The sequence below is a fragment of the Zootermopsis nevadensis genome, unplaced genomic scaffold (genome assembly GCF_977971745.1).
Source record: "Zootermopsis nevadensis isolate Lab colony 2312 unplaced genomic scaffold, Znev_1.0 Znev_ptg000013l, whole genome shotgun sequence".
Taxonomy (NCBI): Eukaryota; Metazoa; Arthropoda; class Insecta; order Blattodea; family Termopsidae; genus Zootermopsis; species Zootermopsis nevadensis.
This window is the reverse complement of record NW_028259145.1, coordinates 1,823,177-1,842,336: the sequence shown is the minus strand read 5'-3', so window position 1 is coordinate 1,842,336 and position 19,160 is coordinate 1,823,177. Positions and strand designations below refer to the sequence as shown.

The following is a 19,160-nucleotide window of genomic DNA, read 5'->3' as shown; positions in this document are numbered from 1 at the left end:
AAACTGGTCCTGGGTTCTAGCACCAGTGAAGATGGTTTCAAAAGTTCAGGAACTAAACGTGACAGAACTGCTCAGACATTAAGCATAATAGAAGAACGATTCCAAAACCAAAGTTACTTCTTTCAGGGGGAGAAAAAAACACAGGAACAAATGTCACAACCCCAAAAAAAAACTGTCCTGGGTTCAATTTCCAATGAATTTGGTTTCTGTGGATTAAAAATTAAACATGACAGAAGAGCATAGCCAAGACCAAAGTTGCTTGTTTTGATGAGAATATTAAGGGAATAAAGATCACTATCCCTTAAAAAAAAGCTGTACATCTCTTTGGAAACAGCAGACAGAAGAACAGTGTCAAGACCAAAGTTCTCTGTTTTGGCTGCAAGATTAAAAGAATAAAGAAAATCTGTTCTGGGTTTCAGTTCTGGTGACAATGGTTTCCATTTTCATACTTCAGTCTTTACGCAATACAAAATGGCACTAAGCATTTCTAAACGTGTAGGCATTTGCCAGATTTCCGCAGAGTAACACTGCGGGCATGAGGCTAGTATAAAGTATATTTATTTACCTTTATAATATGCACCATAAACATAAATATTTAAATTCTGTATTTCCTCAATCAGAAGATAAATATGTAAGAAAGAATGTGAGACAACACTCAAAGCCTTTACATATGAAGAAATATTAGTAATTATAAGCCTCTTACAGCAACAGAGACTGTAGAGATTCTGAATATCCACACATAATATTGCCCTACTAATGACTCCTACCTGCTAGGTTACAAGCTTATTTACCAAGACAATAACAAATTATTCACTATAAAACATTATAGTTCAGAAGCACAGAAACAAGTTTCAGTAACTCTAATTTCTTCCACTCAGTTTCACAGATAAACCGAGTACACAATATTTCCACTAATTGCAGACAGTTTTATAAGCTGAACACCAACAAACAAACAAATTTAATCTTCCTTTCTTCAGCTCACATTTTACTATGCTTCCATTAATTTGAAGCACAGTAAACAATTTCTCTCTTCAGCAGCTGTCTAGAAAATGTTTGGTATAATCTTTAAAAGAAGTCAAATTCCTGCCAGCTTCCCACATCCTCAATGGCATTTTCAGTTTTAAAATTAGTTCCATTCATTCTTGCAATGATGTTACAACAGAAATGTAATGGCTTAAGGTACTTACCAGTTCTCTCACAAAATGCATTCCTATTACTTGTAGCCACCAAAAGAAATATTCCAAGGCAAAACAAACCTCTACACGCAATACCACATACAAAGTACAACTATGTCCAAAATACATCTTTAATCAATAATAACTTCCTGCTGACAGCGTGTGCCTGTTTACTTTACATTCTTGAATGAGAGTATTTCTAGAGTAATATTCAATACGTTGAACACAGGCCAGCTGAGAAGCATTTACGTTAGACATCTGAGAGCTTCCTAACAATAACTGTCTCCATATTTAGATCTATGTCTTTATCTGACCTATCTAGATCTGCACTTAACTGTGTGTAATGACATGCCACAGTTCTACAATGAATACATACTCTTCTGAATTAAGGGGAAAAAAAAGTTCTCTTTAACAGTTCATTTTGGTTAAACTGTACTGTCCCTATCAGTTTCTATCTTAAATCATCCACGGAAATCCTACTTCATATACTGTGGGATCAAGTATGTACTTTTCGAGTAATAAAACAGGTGGGCCACAATATTGCACATGTTTGCAAGTGACAAAATTATATCTCATTTTCAACACTTTCTCAAAATTCAACCAATGCTATAAAAATGCATAAACCAAAACCTGTTGCATTTTTCTTAAATACATAATTAATAAACAAATTAAAGCAAAGGTTCAATTTGGAAAATGTGCATTTACTAATACCTACTATGCAGACCGATGTTAATTCAATGCCACTTAATATATACAGCTTGAAATTTAACTTGGATATAAAATTATAAAAACTTGTAAATGGTACCACATAAATTGATGGCATCTGTGACATTCAACCAACAAGGGCTTAAACAAATTATCTAACTACAATGAAATGTAATGGTACTGTACAGATAGTTTCTGACAAATCATTTTTACATAATGAATTACAACTTATAAGAATGTAAATAATTCCATGTGAGAATGCTGACTGCCTTTATAATTTGATATTAAAAGGAGCTAACCAACATAAAGAAACTATCCATACATTCCATTGATGGTAATAGGTTGTACATTTGGTTGCCAGTCCAACATTCAATGTGACATGTTACAATCTTCGTCACAAATATAAACATACAATTCAAATTTCAACACACAAGAAAACAATTCCTAATGTTTATCTGCATCTATTATAAAGCCAAAACAGATAACAATCATGTTCTGAAAGAAACACTGTAAATTCTGTTTTAAGACAAGGGTTAAAACTTGGCATAAAACATTCCTTCAATGGCCATGCTTCTTCTGCATGGTCCAGATTGCTTTGAACACCCCCAAAGGGCAGTCCTGTATTATTCCCATATGACACAGGTTACAATTATAATGGCTCAACAACCACACAATTTAGATTTTGAATTCCCACCCTCAATGACATTTTTATTTAATTTGTAACAATCATGAGATACATAAAATGCTGAAAGTTATTCAATGCTGCAACAAACAATGCAGTTGCCATCTTTAGGGTAAACGTCTTTCATCATCTCTTCTTCTTCTGCATGTCCGTTAAAAACTTTTCATTACCTCGTTTCCTCAACCAAGACTTACAAATGGAAAACAACCTAATGTTCAGCTCCACCGATCACATTCGACTCATCAAATCACCAAATGCATAGCTGTCTGCTCTTTTGGCTCCACTAATCATTTTTGTCATATCCCACTTGCTGTCTACTTCCTGCCCTACATAAGGCTTCCAAAAAGAAGCCCGACCAATAGACATTTACCCTGAAGAAGACAATTGCAATGTCTGCTTAAATATTTTAAAATATTCAGAATTCAATGTGACTCATCCCTGAAAGCCAAAGATGTACACGTTAACTCCAGCAGTGAAAACCTTAGGACAAGAAAACCAACGTTCATTTTTGTAATATTAAAGATTTCGTACAACATATAACTGGTTCCTTTGTTCCATGTATGCAACTTTTCACTTTTAAACATCTTCAAACAAATATATTTAAAAGATCTGTAAGCTTTTCATAAACAGAGAAGAGTATTCATTTTCATCACATCTGTTGGCAAAGAACATCAGCATAAACAAATTTTGAATGAATTTGATATTCTGAAATCACTACCCTCTCAGCTTAAAAATAGTATTTTGTGTTGGCCTACAGAGACTGCCACTCCGTTACCAGGCATAAATTACATTTACTAGCCTGAAACATGTTTTGAATGGTTAAACTCCAAACAATTAAAAAAAATAATGGGTGTAACTGATGCACTTTCTGGATCTCTATACTGGCAGTAAAAGAAAACACAATACTAATGTTCAAAACAGCACAACCTGAGAACAAATTCCATTTAACAACCAACAGCTTCCTGAACATGCCCTATTTAACAGCCAGTCAATACAACATGAACCTATACTGGGCTTTAAGTTGCACTTATTTGGACCCCCCCCCCCACTTCCAATGCCCGACAGATCTGCTTACAATTTGTTAACTACTAAGTTCAATGGGATGGTTTTCTACCTTTCTACTTCCTCACCTCCAGTCTTCATCAAAGTAAACAGAAACACAACTATTATAAGTTCGCAACTATATATACCCCAGAAACTGCGTATGATATTTGAAAGAAATTCTTAACAGAAATGTGTTTATAAAGATTTCAAAGTTCAAATATGCACACAAGATTAATTCTACTTCTGCAAATGGATTCCACAAAGATAAACTCAGAATAAATTAATAATTAACAACAATGGTACTAGCAACAATAAAATGAGGCATATTAACCAAACATTACAAGGATGTAACACAGGCAAGATACAATACTGACAACCACCCTGCAGAAGAGCAAATCTAATCATCAAGTTTAAATGTGAAGGTTCAAAATGTTAACTGAATACATAACACATCAAAGAAATAATTTACACTCCCCTAACATCACAACTTCTCACAAATATTCTTAACTTCTCTTGAATATAAGAGGAAATAATTCAATTTCAATTCATTAAAATACAATGCATATGATGATTTCAAAAAAACTCAAATATATTAACAAAATCAATCATTTTCACCCAATGAACACCAAGTTCCTCTCGCACTTGATCAATTTCTACAATAGGTTTTCTATAATTTTTTTTAAATTATATATCATGCTACAAGTCACCAATACCCTCATAAAATATTACTTTACAGGGATGGCCAAAAGTCACAATTGCATGGTGTAGAAGGCATAAAACAAGAATAGGGTTTGGTATGGAATTTCTTAATTACATTGATATCAATGCCTCTATTACGGAATTACAATGTGTCACACCAATCAGCATGTAGCACTGAACCTCCCAATCAATCAGTGTGGATACTGTCATTATTAACACATAAATGGCCATCAGACCGTTACTGGCATAATGGTGTTGATGATATGGCAAATCTCGCCTTTTAACTCAGCAAGAGTAAATGCAAATAATGCTTCAATGTTCTTTCACAATCAGTTATTGCATATCATCAGGTCAGCATTTCTGGGAGGCCAGATGAGAGGTCCATGTCATCCAATCCACAGTAAACATTTGCTGTTCATGAAAATGTACATCAGCAGCACAACACACTGGTGTCTCATATTCTTCCAAAATTACAATATTAGAAGGTTTACGTTATCAAATTATGGAACTAGCCAATGGGACAGCTCCAGATAACTTTCGCCAGTCATACACATCAAAGAAACATGGTGCAGTAATCATCTCAGTGGTTACTTCAGCCCACATCACAACATGAGCTGCATACCATACTACTTTTCTCAAAATAAAAGAAAAAAATTGATTTTGTTCAGTCCCACATTTCAAGACCTTACACTGATATATGCCACGCATTCGTAAGTGAATGTGTTCTGATGGGACGACAACTTTGGAAAAGTATGCAATAAATTTGCGTAAGCCTACGGCTGCGCATCCATGTAATGATTACTTTATAGATATTCTGGGCAAATGAAGAACCGACTCTTCCAAATAAACACGGAGATCCACATGCGCATTTCTGTGGTCTTCCACTTCATTTAGCATATAACACCAATCCAATTAGGATGTTTTTTTCTCCAATTTGCATAAATTATGCAGTAAGAGCTGCTTTACTAAAATCCATGGCCAAGTCTGCTCTAATTTCATCATACCTTTGGCCACTTTGTCCTTTCTCATGAATCCGCATGCTCGCACGACACTTCTCAATGGTCACCGTCAGCAATGTCTGAACATGTTATGATAAATTTGTTGTTACTGTTGTGTAAGACACGTCCATTAGTAACACACTCAAACCTACAAACCCCAGCCACAATATTTCATGTGACATACCTATCTCCCCTTGTTTCCAGCAATGTCTCACTGCCCACTCCTCTAATTTCTTTCATTTATGGCAAATATTTCATTATGGTCTATAGAGAAACCATGTGCGACTTATAGCCATCCCTGTGCATCCTGCATTGATGAGCATTTCAACAAACACTACAGAACAAAGTAAGTAAAAGACAGGCATTCAGAATCCCAGTGACAGATGCAAATGACAGATGGTAGAAGTTATGAAATACATCACAATGACTTAAAACATGGAAGATGTGCAAAGTCCAAAATGATAGGGTGGGGATAATTTGAAAGAATAGATTATACTTCACGTGTGTGTGTGTGTGTGTGGGCATAAAAATAAAACAGGTTGTAACATGTGATAGCTTAGGATTTGCCTAGTGGCTAACTGCTATTAGTTAACCTTCAAATTTCATAACATTATGGATGAGGTTCACAGAAAATTGTTAAGAGTAGTTCATAAGATTAGTGAGGAGTAAGTGGCTAAATAAGATGGCTGTCTTCTGGGTTGAAGAGCCGTATAGCATGATAGACATTTACCAACATTTCAGAAGCCTTAGCTGCCTCCATCATCACAGCAATTCATCAATGACAAACTTCTACCAGACACATGACCCAAAAGAAAAGCCACCTTCACACTCACCACAAGACAAACTAAAAATCTACTTAGTAAATGCCTACTTCCTGCATACACCAATATAGAATAATGGCGAGAAATTGAAGTGGAAACAAACCTTTAGGATTATATTATCTACTCTACCTCCAAATATCTTACAAATGTTTGTTATATTTTAACAACATTCTGAAGAAGTTAAAACAAGATAATATAAAATTCATGTATCACAAAGCAATGAATTACTTTACAATGCATTTTACTGCACAATTTAGTCTTCTTATTCATATTAAATGTGACTAAATAGCAAACTGCATAAATCAAGGCCCTGCTCAAATTATTTCCATCATTAACTAAAACTACCCCCATGGTGAAATTTTAATACTGTAAATGGAGAGCAGCTGATGATAAACATCGCACATTATCACCCAAACAAATTATGTTACAAAAAACAAGTTACCTTTACTCAATTCATATCTGTAATACCTCAACCACTATACACAACAAAACCATTTTTTTAACTCATGTTCAATTTCTAAGAATCTGGAGTTTTACTAATTTTTTTTTTCCCTGAAGTAAAATGAAATCTATAAAAATATTCAAGAATGATTTTAATTTACTGTATCACAAATCCTTGTACAATTTGAAGTCATGAAATGTCAATTCTGAAAACTTAAACTTGCATCCATATATATACTACAATCTCTTGTTTTACTTATCAATATCCACTGACAAAAATTAACTTTACTCTTAAATAGCTTATACTTTACTACCATAATGAGATATAAATACAGACAAAATAAAGCATTCATATTCAGAACATGAGAGGTATATCCTGTTATTCTCAAGCCTACGACATAAAAGAATTTTTGTAAACTCAGTACTTCTCTTACAAAACCGTGAATTGGAAACATAACTTTTTCAATGAAAGATACGTGGAAATACTGTTTTTATCTCATCAATAAAATATAAGCCCTGCTCAGGTCATATTCTTTGGCTCCATTGCATAATTTATATGAAAATGGGAAGAAAGTTAAACAAAATTCAGCCCATTTTAATCTGTTAGGATAGTAATAACCATTAATCTAAAATGTGCAACAAAGTAAGATTAGCAAGAGAAGCAGAAAATTGAAACTCAAACATGATCCTGAATATTCTTTCAATACAAACCCTACAAACTTGCATTAATATCAACGTACTACCGCTTTAAAATTATACTACATATTTGTACTGAAAATAAAATAAGCATGCAGTACAAAATACCGCACAGTTTTGGATACAGTATAATATATGAAATGACACTTCATTTTAAATATGTCTAGAACTGATCATCTATATTTTTTATGATGCAAGTCAATTTAGTTTCAACTTTATGATGAACATTTCCTTATGACTATTCATTCCAAGGTCATGTTGATTTTCTATAGCAGAAAAAAATGAAACATACAAAACTCAACTGATGGTTTAGAATGTGTTAGCTCCCTTTCTACATTAGCTTGCTTCAAGGATTAACTCATAAACAGTTCAGGTAGCTCAATATAGCATTCAGTAAAACACAGAATGATGTAACTTCTCTAGCAAATACCCAGAGTTGTGTGGATACTTATCACAACTATAAAGTGATCGCACACATCTTATTGTTAGTATATAGGGTGTCAAGAAGTTACTTGAAGGAAAATATTACAGTAAGGATTCACTAAAATACCTGTAAACATTCGCAGTCTTAATCCTACACATCACTGAAACTTCACACGAAACATAAGATCTACCACCCCCTTCTCATAAATCATTAAAAAATATATTGGGGGGGGAAGGTAAAGAGGAGGAAGGGGGGTTATTTTAAGTTTGTACATCAAAATATAAAATTAACTGGTTTCCAACTAAGACAAAAATCACATCTTTTAGGAACACATCCTTTCTGAAACACATACAAGAGATCTCGTAATGAACGAAAAATTTATGAATACAGATGAGCTACTCATGTGCATTTCAAAATAAAGCACATTATAAGTACTGACTGCCCTTCGACCACTTTCTTTAATTTATACTGCCCTTGTTACTTATTCCTACATACAATTCTAATATGTCATATACTGTGTTTTCATATTAACAACCAAGCAAGAACTTTTGCCAAGGAAGTACATCAGGTAGTCCATTAAATTTGTCAATAGTGCCACATACTTTCAATGTATACAGTGTCCCCCTAGAAAATGTATCCACCCTTTGAACATTCATGAACACATAATGATGTGCACAACAAGGTGATATTCAACAGTTATAGGAAATGATGCTAGAAGAACGTAACAATCAAATAATGCAGCTAAGTGGCACAGTTATTTGTAAACTTGCAATAAAATAATTAATACAGCAGAGTGGCGCAGTTAGCAGTAAACATCCCAGTACATAAAATTTTCTTGTTAACCCTTCAGCGTGGAGTGCCGAACATCGCTCGTCATGACGTAGTCTTCCCATGGCGTGGAGTGCCGAGCACTGCTCGCATAATGCGCGCTAAGACTTCTCCTTCTTCCTAGCGACTGACCTTGTATTTTATGTATTCTGGATCCAGTAGCCATGTAGAGAAAAAAGCTGGCTATCAATTGATATATAACATGACTCTGACAGATCGATTTTACCAGTGTTTTTCGACTTTGAAATATAGATCGATTTTTGAACTCAACTGCATTCAGCCTCTGCTTTGTGGCTCTCTCTAGGGAAGACAAATGGAGTAATATAGTTAAGGTTACGACGGCTGTGTAGGACACATTCCAAGCTTTCTAACGGTATATGATGTCAACGACCTTAGTCAATGCATTCTCTGTTCTCCCCTTGGTATGAACAGAATTCTATAGTACATATCTGCCGTCAGTCAGCCGTGATTATGGCTTCGAGTAGCAGGCGTTTTTTGTCTCCTCAAGACATTGCTAGAAGTGTAGACGAACCTCTAACTGATTCCGAAAGTAGCGTGTTCGATTCAGATGATGAATCAAGTGTAATCGATGATTTACCTGTGCGTGAAAGACAGTGTTTTGGTGTCCTGATTGTGAGGCTGGTCTCTGTGTTGATGGCTGTTTCAAGATATTCCACACAAAACTCAACTTTTAAGGTAAATTTTTTACTGTTCTATAAAGCATAGTGTGTTGTGAACATTTTGTTCAAAGTTTCACTAAAATTCATCAATTATTAGGGAAGTTGTGCCCATATAAGTAAAATGATGCACTTTCAGCTCAAAATTAAATCCCCAAGCAGAAACTCCTCCCACAGCACGGTATAGACTTGGGATTTAAATGCTCCCACGCTGAAGGGTTAATCAGAAACGCAGAAGAGTTCATTTACCTAGATGGAAGATGGGTAACAGGAGAGAAAAGTGATCTGTGAACCAACATCAATGGACTTTTTGTTTGTGGGATATTCTGAACATAGTCACTAAGATGTTAGCAACGCCACAGAAGCTAAGAGCATCATATATCTGCCTGTATCGCTATTTCACCAGGAGCATAAATAATCACTGTGACTTGCTGGTAACAATGCAGAAGCTATGATGGCACATTTGAGTCTTTAAGATAAATTTCAAAATGGTCCAACATCTACATGTTAAGAAAATAAGTTATTACAGTGGGTATACATGTTTTTGGGACACACTGTATAATGATGTTCCACGTACTGAACCGAGTGCATACAAAGCACAGAGCCATCAGTTGCATGTCAGTGCTGAGTAACTTGGTATTATTATGCTTTCAACACTACAGAATAAGGCAAACCAACCAAATGCACAGCCTACGTACAAATTTCACCAAGCTCTTCCCAACAGCTTGTACTTACCAGTATATCCTGTCTAATATATCATACAGCAGCATAAATCTAAAAAATAACCCACAACTGAAACCTGAAAACATTCGCACGTTCTGTAATGCAACACATCTGTAAAAACATAAAATGGTAGGGCAAAAATTCCCATTTCCAAAGTTACAAAATCATGGTGCTAAAGAGGCTCCACCCACCCCACCCCATTCCAAAGTAAATTTCTTGTATTATTCTCTTTATTTACCAAGTTAGGATACAAGAAAACACTGTCAAAACGGCAAAAAGTTAAGAAAAAGTAATTTTATTACTTATCCAGATTCTCCTGCACAAACTAGTGAATGTCAATTTTTCTACCCTTCTATAAAACTCCATTACAAGTTGGCAGAATGACTTGGAACTGTTCTTCACCCTTAAAATCCTCTGCAATGGGCACAAAAATGTTTATTTCCTCAATGTTATGCAATTATTATCCTCTTCAGTATACCATTAATTTAAATTAAATACCATAAACACTGAAGGAATCTGTAGAGTGAGTCCTGAATTCCACTTTACATTACACTGTTTATCAGAACGTCAGCTCGGAACAGAAGGGGCAGAACCAGCCAAACACGCATACCCATCCGCATGTACAAGCATTCCTGCTCTGCCAAGTTAGGAGGAACAAGGACGGAAAGACAGGAACTAGACACTATCCTTCAATTTGAACACCAGGAGCCCAACCCATTCCTTACTCACACACTTCAAGGAAATATATGAGTCAGTTAGGAAAAGAAGTATTATACAACTTCAATTAATTCAGTACAACATTAAAACTAGCTATGTTATTAAAATGTGTTTAAATTAGACTTATAGGGAAGTCTCAAAAGGTAACATTTACACACTTCTTATTCAGAATGGGCTTAAATAATATTTATTACTTTTGATTAATTTTTCATTAGAATACACATGCATCAGGAATGTACAAGAAAAACAAAGCGAGGCTGGATTTGAATGGGATACACAACTTCTTAGTTTGTGCTGATAATGTTAATTTATTGGGCAAAAACAGAAATATCAAAAAATTAAAATACAGGTATATAATACGCTAGTACACAGGCTGGTCTAGAAGTGAACACGAAGAAAACTATGCAATGTTCAGCGTAGGTTTCATGTCTCATCACCAGGCTATGGGACAAATCATTACCTTAAAGTAGCTAATAAATCCTTTGAATGGCAAAAGTTCAAATATTTGAGAATGACGGCAACAAATCAAAAAACTGCATTTAGGAGGAAATTAAGAACAGAACAAATTCAGAAAATACTTGTAACCATATCAGGAAGAAAAAAATACCTGTATTTTGTATGGGTGTAAAAGCTTGGCCTCTCACATTAAGTGAACCACTTAAAATAATATTCAGACCCAAGAGGGATGAAGTGGCTAGAAACAACTGCACAATGAGGAGTTACATAATTTGTACTTTTCTCCAAATTATGTCAGGATGAACAATTCAATGAGGTAGGCAGGGAGCTTAGCATGCACAGGGAAATAATAAACACAAACAAAATTTTGGTTGAAAAGTCTGTAATGAGAGACACTACTCACATGAACTTGGGGGGGGGGGGGGGGGGGGGGGGATGAGAGAATTTTTAAATGGATCTGAGAACTAGGGTTGGACAGTATGGACTTGATTCATCTGGCAAAGAACACAGGCACTTGGGAACACTGTAATGACCTTTTGGTTCCATAAGAAACTCAGAACATCCAGACTATTTGGCTAACTATTAAATTCTCAAACAGGACTCTGCTCCATGATGCTACTAAAAGGAAGCACTCAAATTTCCTGCCTGCCAATCCCAAGGGTGCAGAAAATAAAAATAAAAACAAACAGCCTACTCATAAAACATTTTGCTGCAACAAAGATGATTGCTATATATACACGCCCAATATTTCTCTCAAGAACGAAGACCTCTCTGTTCCTCATGTCCTGTCCTGGAGTTCCTCTTGATGAAAAGCAATATTGGGAAGAGCATTGGTATGAAAGTGAAATACGTAACATGAAATTCACCTACCTTTCACTTGCTGAATCCTGACTGGAACCATCCTTGGATTTGGCCAATTCAAGGGCCTTCGCAACTTGAGTCTTTGAACTGGTCTTCTGCCCAGATGTGCCAGCTGCATGTCCCTTCACTAACACCATTTTCAGCTTCGGTTTCTTCTCCTTGTTCTGAAATTACAAAATCAACTTACATAGTCATAAATACAAAATATTCCTTCACATACCACATCCTGAATACTGTAATCTGATCTCTAAGCATAATTTTTTCTGCATCTGAAAACTATTTTAACCTCAACACATCACAAAACATGAGAAACAGATAAGTACTTACAAGAAGTATTTTCTTTGGAGATGGAGTCTTTGAAACTTGGCTTTGTACTTCTGATGTACTTGGCTGAACAGCATCATCTGTCATTTCAGCATCCAATGATGGAGACTCAAACATCTGAAAACAAAAATGCATCGTGAGCATCTCCACCAAAACACTCCTTCGCTGTCTACAAAAAGACACCATATGCTAGTTCCCGAACGTATTTCAACATAAAGTACTCTTTGTGTTACATTTTCCAAATTATAAAGTAATGTAAAATTTAACTTTTTTTGGGTCTTGCAAACTTACCTCAGCACCCTTGTCATCACCGTCATCATCATCATCATCTTCCACTTGTAATTCTCTCAGCTTCTTATCAGCTTCTACACAACTAATGACAAGATCGTGCCATGCTATTAATGTTGATGCACACTGGTAACACATCTGTTGAGGTAAACTGTCAGTCTCTGTCACCTGTTGGTAAAACAAATTAGAAAATATATGTAAGACTTGAGGTTCTCACAGCGGTGAGTATGAAGATATCCGTCTTCTGGGTTATTGCGCAGTGTAGTCTGGTCGATGTTAACCAACGTTTCAGAGGTCATACTGCCTCCGTCATCGCCCTGATGACGGAGGCAGTATGACCTCTGAAACGTTGGTTAACATCGACCAGACTACACAGCGCAATAACCCAGAAGACGGATAACTAGAAAATATATGCTCTGTGTAACAACTCTGCAGTGCTTGCCAGAATCTGAAATTTGTGCTGGAGTTCTTCCAAATGTTTACACACTATTAACACAGGATTCCCCAATCGGAGTAGCCTTACACAGAGAATCCACACCCAGTCACTTCCGAGCGCTGATATGCATGTAGGTTTTCATGTAAAGTGACCATTATTGTAGTCCATTCTTAACCAAAACTGGAATGTGTACACAAATTTCAGCAGAACTCTCCAACATGTAACTTGGTGACAAACTGTTTAACGGTTCTCTAGTTTCTGTCTGCAGATGAACCAACAGATATGACACTAAGAGGCACATTTTTGACTACATAATTTTAACAAATCGTTACTGATTCAATTTTTAATGTCTTTTCATTATGGCATAGCTGTGAATGGAAAAGTATTAATATCAACACTAAACACAAGATAATCCTGTAATGGGCCATTAGATGTCAAATTAACACAGATCACAACCCAATCCCCTCAGAACGTAACAATTTTTGTGAAATTGTAGACCCTATGGAGATTAGTATTCCTGCCAACGGCACAACTCCAACACAAAATCCAATCCCACTGCAGTCCCAACTTGTTATTTGCTGTTTTAAAGAAAATTTACATGCTCAAACACCTACACAGATTTTTGTATGTAGATAACCATTCCCTATCATTATACAAAAAGAAAACATATACTTGTGTTTCTCACCAGCAAAACAATACATTCACATTACCTTGATCGGAAGGTGTTTCTCGATCTTCATACCAAGTTCATGCTCCAAACCTTCACCATCAAAAATGGGTATGAGATAATCGTTTGCATTGGCACACACACGACACAACTGGCCAGTGTCGACCTTTTGGCTCCATTCACTGCCTTCTGGATTATAATATTCTTCACCTTCCATAACTGAAGATTCCATCATTCCAGATGAACCAGCTTCTAGTTCAACTAATGTTAAAACAAAATGAAAATACTTATGTTAAATTAAATTCTTAATTTGGCTGTATATTACTTACAGGTAATTATGATTAAACTGTAATGATCAGGTGGCAATCCAAATTAAGTTCAATTCCTTAATAATAATAATAATAATAATAATAATAATAATATATTAATAATATCAGCAACAATAGCAATGTTTTTATGATTTGTTTTTGTGTGCTGCATCATTAACAGCCCAATGGCCTATTACAGATACAGGGGATAAGAACAAAAAAGAAAATACAACAAAAACAGAAATTATAATAACACAATTTTCATAAACAAAAATAAAATATACAACTCAAGACATAAAATAATAATAACATAAATGCAAATGCTTCTAAAAATTATAAAAATCAACATAAATTGATGCTACCAGAGGCACTGCAAACTTATTTAAAACAAGAACAGTAGCTGCTTGTTTCTACATATATGAAATTGTTGCTGAGGTAAGCTATGAATAAAAATACATTTAAGAATGTTCTGAAATTTGTGAACCACCTTTTGTTACAAAAGCAACAATATCAGCAAATCCAGCAGACTCAGAGGACCATAGACACTTTAAGACTTTACATACACCTGAGTGGGTACTAAAGATACAAATTCTGAGGTACATAACAGAGAGAGGAATTTTCCTATGTGAAAAATGTGATAACTGTTTCAAAGTACTTTGCAAAAGCATCAGCAACTCCACAGAGTTTGAAGGAAAAAATAATAGTCCCAACAACCTCAAGCTGAATGGAATTAATAATTTTTGTTTCCTAAATGTAGACACTGTGTATCCCAAAAGTTTATATAAATAATACGGAAATGTTCCCGCTGTTCATCAGCTGTATGGAAGAGGACATGTGATATCAATAATATGAGCGAGCACCACATTACTACTGCATTGTCCGGGCCTATCATGACGACACTTTTCCCAACTGACAGAGAGGATGCAGAGGATCATTTGATTACCCTGCCGCAATCACCAATCTGACTTTCCTTGTGGGGTTACATTAAGAATGTCTTACACAGCACAAAGCCAGCAACACTTCAAGAGCTCTGGCAAGAAACTGAACAGTCGTGCACAGCCATTCCAGCAGCAACTTCAATGGTCATTTGTCAATCAGTTGCTCAAGGCCATCACAGCCATGAAGTTAAAAGTGATAATTTTGAACACCTACATTACATTTGCTAATTCACTAAGTACAAATGTTGATGTATGTAGTGGTTTAGTTTATTCAACTGTCTTAATTTAATTCATTAAATGTGTGTATACATCTTTCTGTTCATATCTCAAAAAATTGTGATTTAAAGTTTACATTTACAAATTTCAACCAAGGAAGTCTGTCAAACTCAACAATGGCCTTCACAAGCTTTCAATAAAAATATTATTGATTACATGACATATCATATTTGTTCTTAAGAACACCTACAAATACTTTCATTACAATACTTTAAAGCAGGGCTGTGGAGTCATAGTCGGAAGCAATTTTAGGTGGAGTCGGGAGTCAGTAAAAATGGACCGACTCCGACCTCGACATAAAATCTTAAGAACACTTTCGCTACCGTGTGGGCCGCTGGTGGCCTCATGCTTAGGGAGATTCAATGACGCATTGAGCCACATGGTGTGGAATACCTTGTAACTTTGGCTCCAGTACCTTAAGAATACAAACTGTCAACAAATCAACAGACTTCTGCAATAACCATTAGATAAATATTTAAATACTGGGATACTGGGAACGACCTGTTCTTCAAGTGCCTGAGCACTGTGGGTCCCAACTTTTCGTTGGCTTAATCTATAGACATTCGGTAGGACTCCTTGGACGAGGGATCGGCCCTTCGCAAGGCCTCTACCTGTACACAGGACAGCGCAACACAGAAAAACGCGGACAAACAACTAAGGCTTGAGTGGGATTCAAATCCATGGTCCCAGCGACCAAGCAGCAGAAGGCCCTCGCCTCAGACCGTGCGGCCACTGCGGACCCCGTATATTTAAATATAGGTTATAAGTCTAAAAAAGTAACCTGATGATTAACGTGGTGGTGATGAAGTCGCTTGTGGTACCATTTACCATTTTAGTAGGTTTACCATTATTAATACATATTGAGCTTTCATAGAGGAGTAGGGGTAGGTGTCAGGGTTGGAGTCGGAGCCGAAGCCGAAGCCGGAGTCAGAGATTTTAGCATCGACTCCACAGCCCTGCTTTACAGCCAGAAAACCAAACAAGAAACTTCAATTTTCTGCCAGAGCCATGGGGAAGTGTCTGGTCCATTTTGGCTATTAACAGCAGCATCAACAGTGGCTGTACAACACACATGACCAGACATAATTATAAAAAATAGTACACAGTAATAAGTAAAGCCCTGAAGCAAATCTGTACAGAACATCATGCCAACTATATAGTTTTCAAAGGATAATAAGAGTTATCACAAAATTAGTCACATATACTGCTAACTTAAGGCAAGAAAACACATGTAAATGAAAATCAAACTTTCCCCTTAAGTTTAAGATAAAAAATTACAACTGGCAAAGGACACATCACTCTTCCCAACCAAAACCAGGAACATGAAAACCATGAACACATATAAAACAAAAATGTTCTCTGTCCTCATTCTCAAGGCTGTTTATGAGCCACATAGAAAACAGCCCTGAGAATGAGGACAGGATGGTCCTCAAAACGACGGCGATTAATCACCACTTAACATGGCTGATAGCCCGAGAAGACTTTATTAATAGTTGGAGACATTTTTACAAAGGTTAAAGATCATTATACTATTTTTAATCCTGTGGAGTCCATTTTGTTATATTAAATAATAACAGTGGCAAGTCACACATCAGAAGTTTCATGATAAGTATAAAAGAGTAAAGCTGTCCTGCTACATGCCATGTAACCTCAGATCTAGATAGATGTCAGTAATCAGTGACATGCCCCAGGTGAGCCTTACCCCCCTCCTCCCAGGAAAAGAGCCCTGTAACCATTATACACGAGGCTGGGTGAGATACAGCACACATTAAATTAAAGTATATGGTCTAGCTATTAAACACAGGCATGCTCAAAAAATACTACTGCAGTGCTGCAGACACTTGGATGATTAATTCATTAATCTATAATTTGTCAATAAACTGTTCTCATTTAGGGCAGCTGTTGATAGGAATTCATCTCCAACATCTGAACACTTCATAGTCATTATGCATTTCATTTTCCGAGTCCTCTGCATACACTACCAATGTAGCATACATACAGCATGCTTCAGGATTCTGCAGTAACTGATTACCTAAACATGCATTTTTCTGAAGTTGCTGTTGTTGCTTGTGAAAGAAGCTAAAATGAAGTATTTTCCAATTCATTTAGACTGTATTTTAAGGTCAAATTGGAGACTGCAAACAGGTGTTTTATGATTTACATCCTGGTAAACCTCTGTTTACAGAACACAGACTCTTGTACAAACATCTTAACACCTGTACAAACTTTACATAAAATTAAATTCAAAAAGTTTAACAATTATTTATTTTAATCCGTCTTATCACAATATTTGAAATTTCTTATAATTAAGATAATAAAATATCATTGATGTTCCATATCGATTGATCGATTTACATTTTGGAACATCAATGATATTTTATTATCTTAATTATAAGAAATTTTAAATATTGTGATAAGACGGATTAAAATAAATAATTGTTAGAATATTCACAATATGACGCAATTACACTATCTTCAAAAAGTTTATCAAGTCAGATATTACTTGCTATGTTGAGTGTCCAACTGTCCTCAGTTCACTGAGATAAAAAAGGCCGCAAAAGTCTCTCTTGGCCCATGATGCATACCACATTCACACAGTTAACCACTTAAGAACTATTCAAACACAGGAAACGATGAAAATATGATAAATTCCCTAAGTAATAATCGTATATAAACTCAATGGCTAATACAGTGTTTGTGCACAAAGTAGAAAAAATATGCATCTATAAGGAAATACATAACATGATATTTGCCATTATATTTCTTAACGTAATTATTATAACTATGAAAGCAACTTACAATTTTCTGATGCTCCGCTCATTTATGACCGGTTGCAGAATATTCAAACATGTTTCGTGAAGTAGACCATGATTACTGCACACACAACAAAACTCTTCCTTGTATGTAGGTGTTATTTTTTCACTGCACAATACCTCTATTGCAATGATATAAATACTGCTAAGGCCTCATATAATCGCTAATCCATTAAGCGGTACTTCCAACAAAGACAAAATGGCGGAAGCGTTGCTTACAAGCTAAAAAAATAGTTTGTGACTACCCATGACCTTCGAACTGATATGGGCGGTCGCAAGAATCCACATTATTCAGTACATGTTAAACATATGCTTCTCTCCTTCGCGAGACCAACATACGTGTGAAAATTGAACTCATAATCTGACTATTAACTCAAAATATTTTCTTCGCCACCGCCACAAAACGACGCTCTATTCGCAGTCCAAACTATAAAGCTTTCAAAACGTTGATATTGAACGCACTTCGACTATTTACACTGCTCATATATTCGCTTTAAAATATAGTTCTACAATTTTTAATGGGAAGAGCATACTACGAGTTCTTCGGAAATGTACAAGCAACAGCTATGTAATTCGAAAACGTTATATTATTACCAATTACCCACAAGACCGATATAAACTAAACACAAATATTAATCCGCAATCATTATAACAAAATCAACTCCAGCCTACCAATACGGTTGCAGCAGTTGTCGTAAACCCTAGCACAGAAGACAAGGATACAGTAAATTATAGACGATCAGATATTACGAATCCAAAATAAGGTTGCCAGTTTACAGTTTCTTGAACACGGGTTTTTTCCAACAAATTATGCGTATAGTTGAGAAAGAATATGTATATAGATGTAACACAAAATGGTAAAGTTATAGAACAGAATTTATTTACATTTCATAGGCCCAATCCAAGGATGTAGAAATGTATCAATGCACAAATACAACACTTGTTTCTAATACAAACATAAAATACATGGATTGACAATAATATATAGTCACCACATATTACCACACAAATAAATACACGAGAAAGCATACCCACTATTGTTCAGATGTATTTTATATTAGATGAGAATTTCTGGTTGAGGTAAATTCTTTGGAATAGAAGTGAGATAGATACTGTTTTAGTGCTGGCTTAATTTCTTTATGTTGTGATTCAGACTTTAATTT

At 35.6% G+C, this 19,160-nt stretch overlaps 1 protein-coding gene across 1 annotated transcript in view; it reads right to left on the bottom strand.

The window, feature by feature from the left end:
* The window catches only part of LOC110835546 (uncharacterized), a 57,584-nt gene extending 38,914 nt beyond the window's left edge, over positions 1-18,670 (bottom strand). Inside the window, exons 1-5 of the mRNA XM_087348766.1 lie at positions 17,984-18,670; positions 13,706-13,923; positions 12,563-12,727; positions 12,275-12,388; positions 11,957-12,111 (exon numbers count right to left, since the gene is read on the bottom strand). Coding sequence (XP_087204892.1) covers positions 11,957-12,111; positions 12,275-12,388; positions 12,563-12,727; positions 13,706-13,923; positions 17,984-18,005 — 674 coding nt within the window. The 5' untranslated portion in view covers positions 18,006-18,670. The remainder of the gene's footprint in view (positions 1-11,956; positions 12,112-12,274; positions 12,389-12,562; positions 12,728-13,705; positions 13,924-17,983) is intronic.
* Positions 18,671-19,160: the final 490 nt, after the last annotated feature.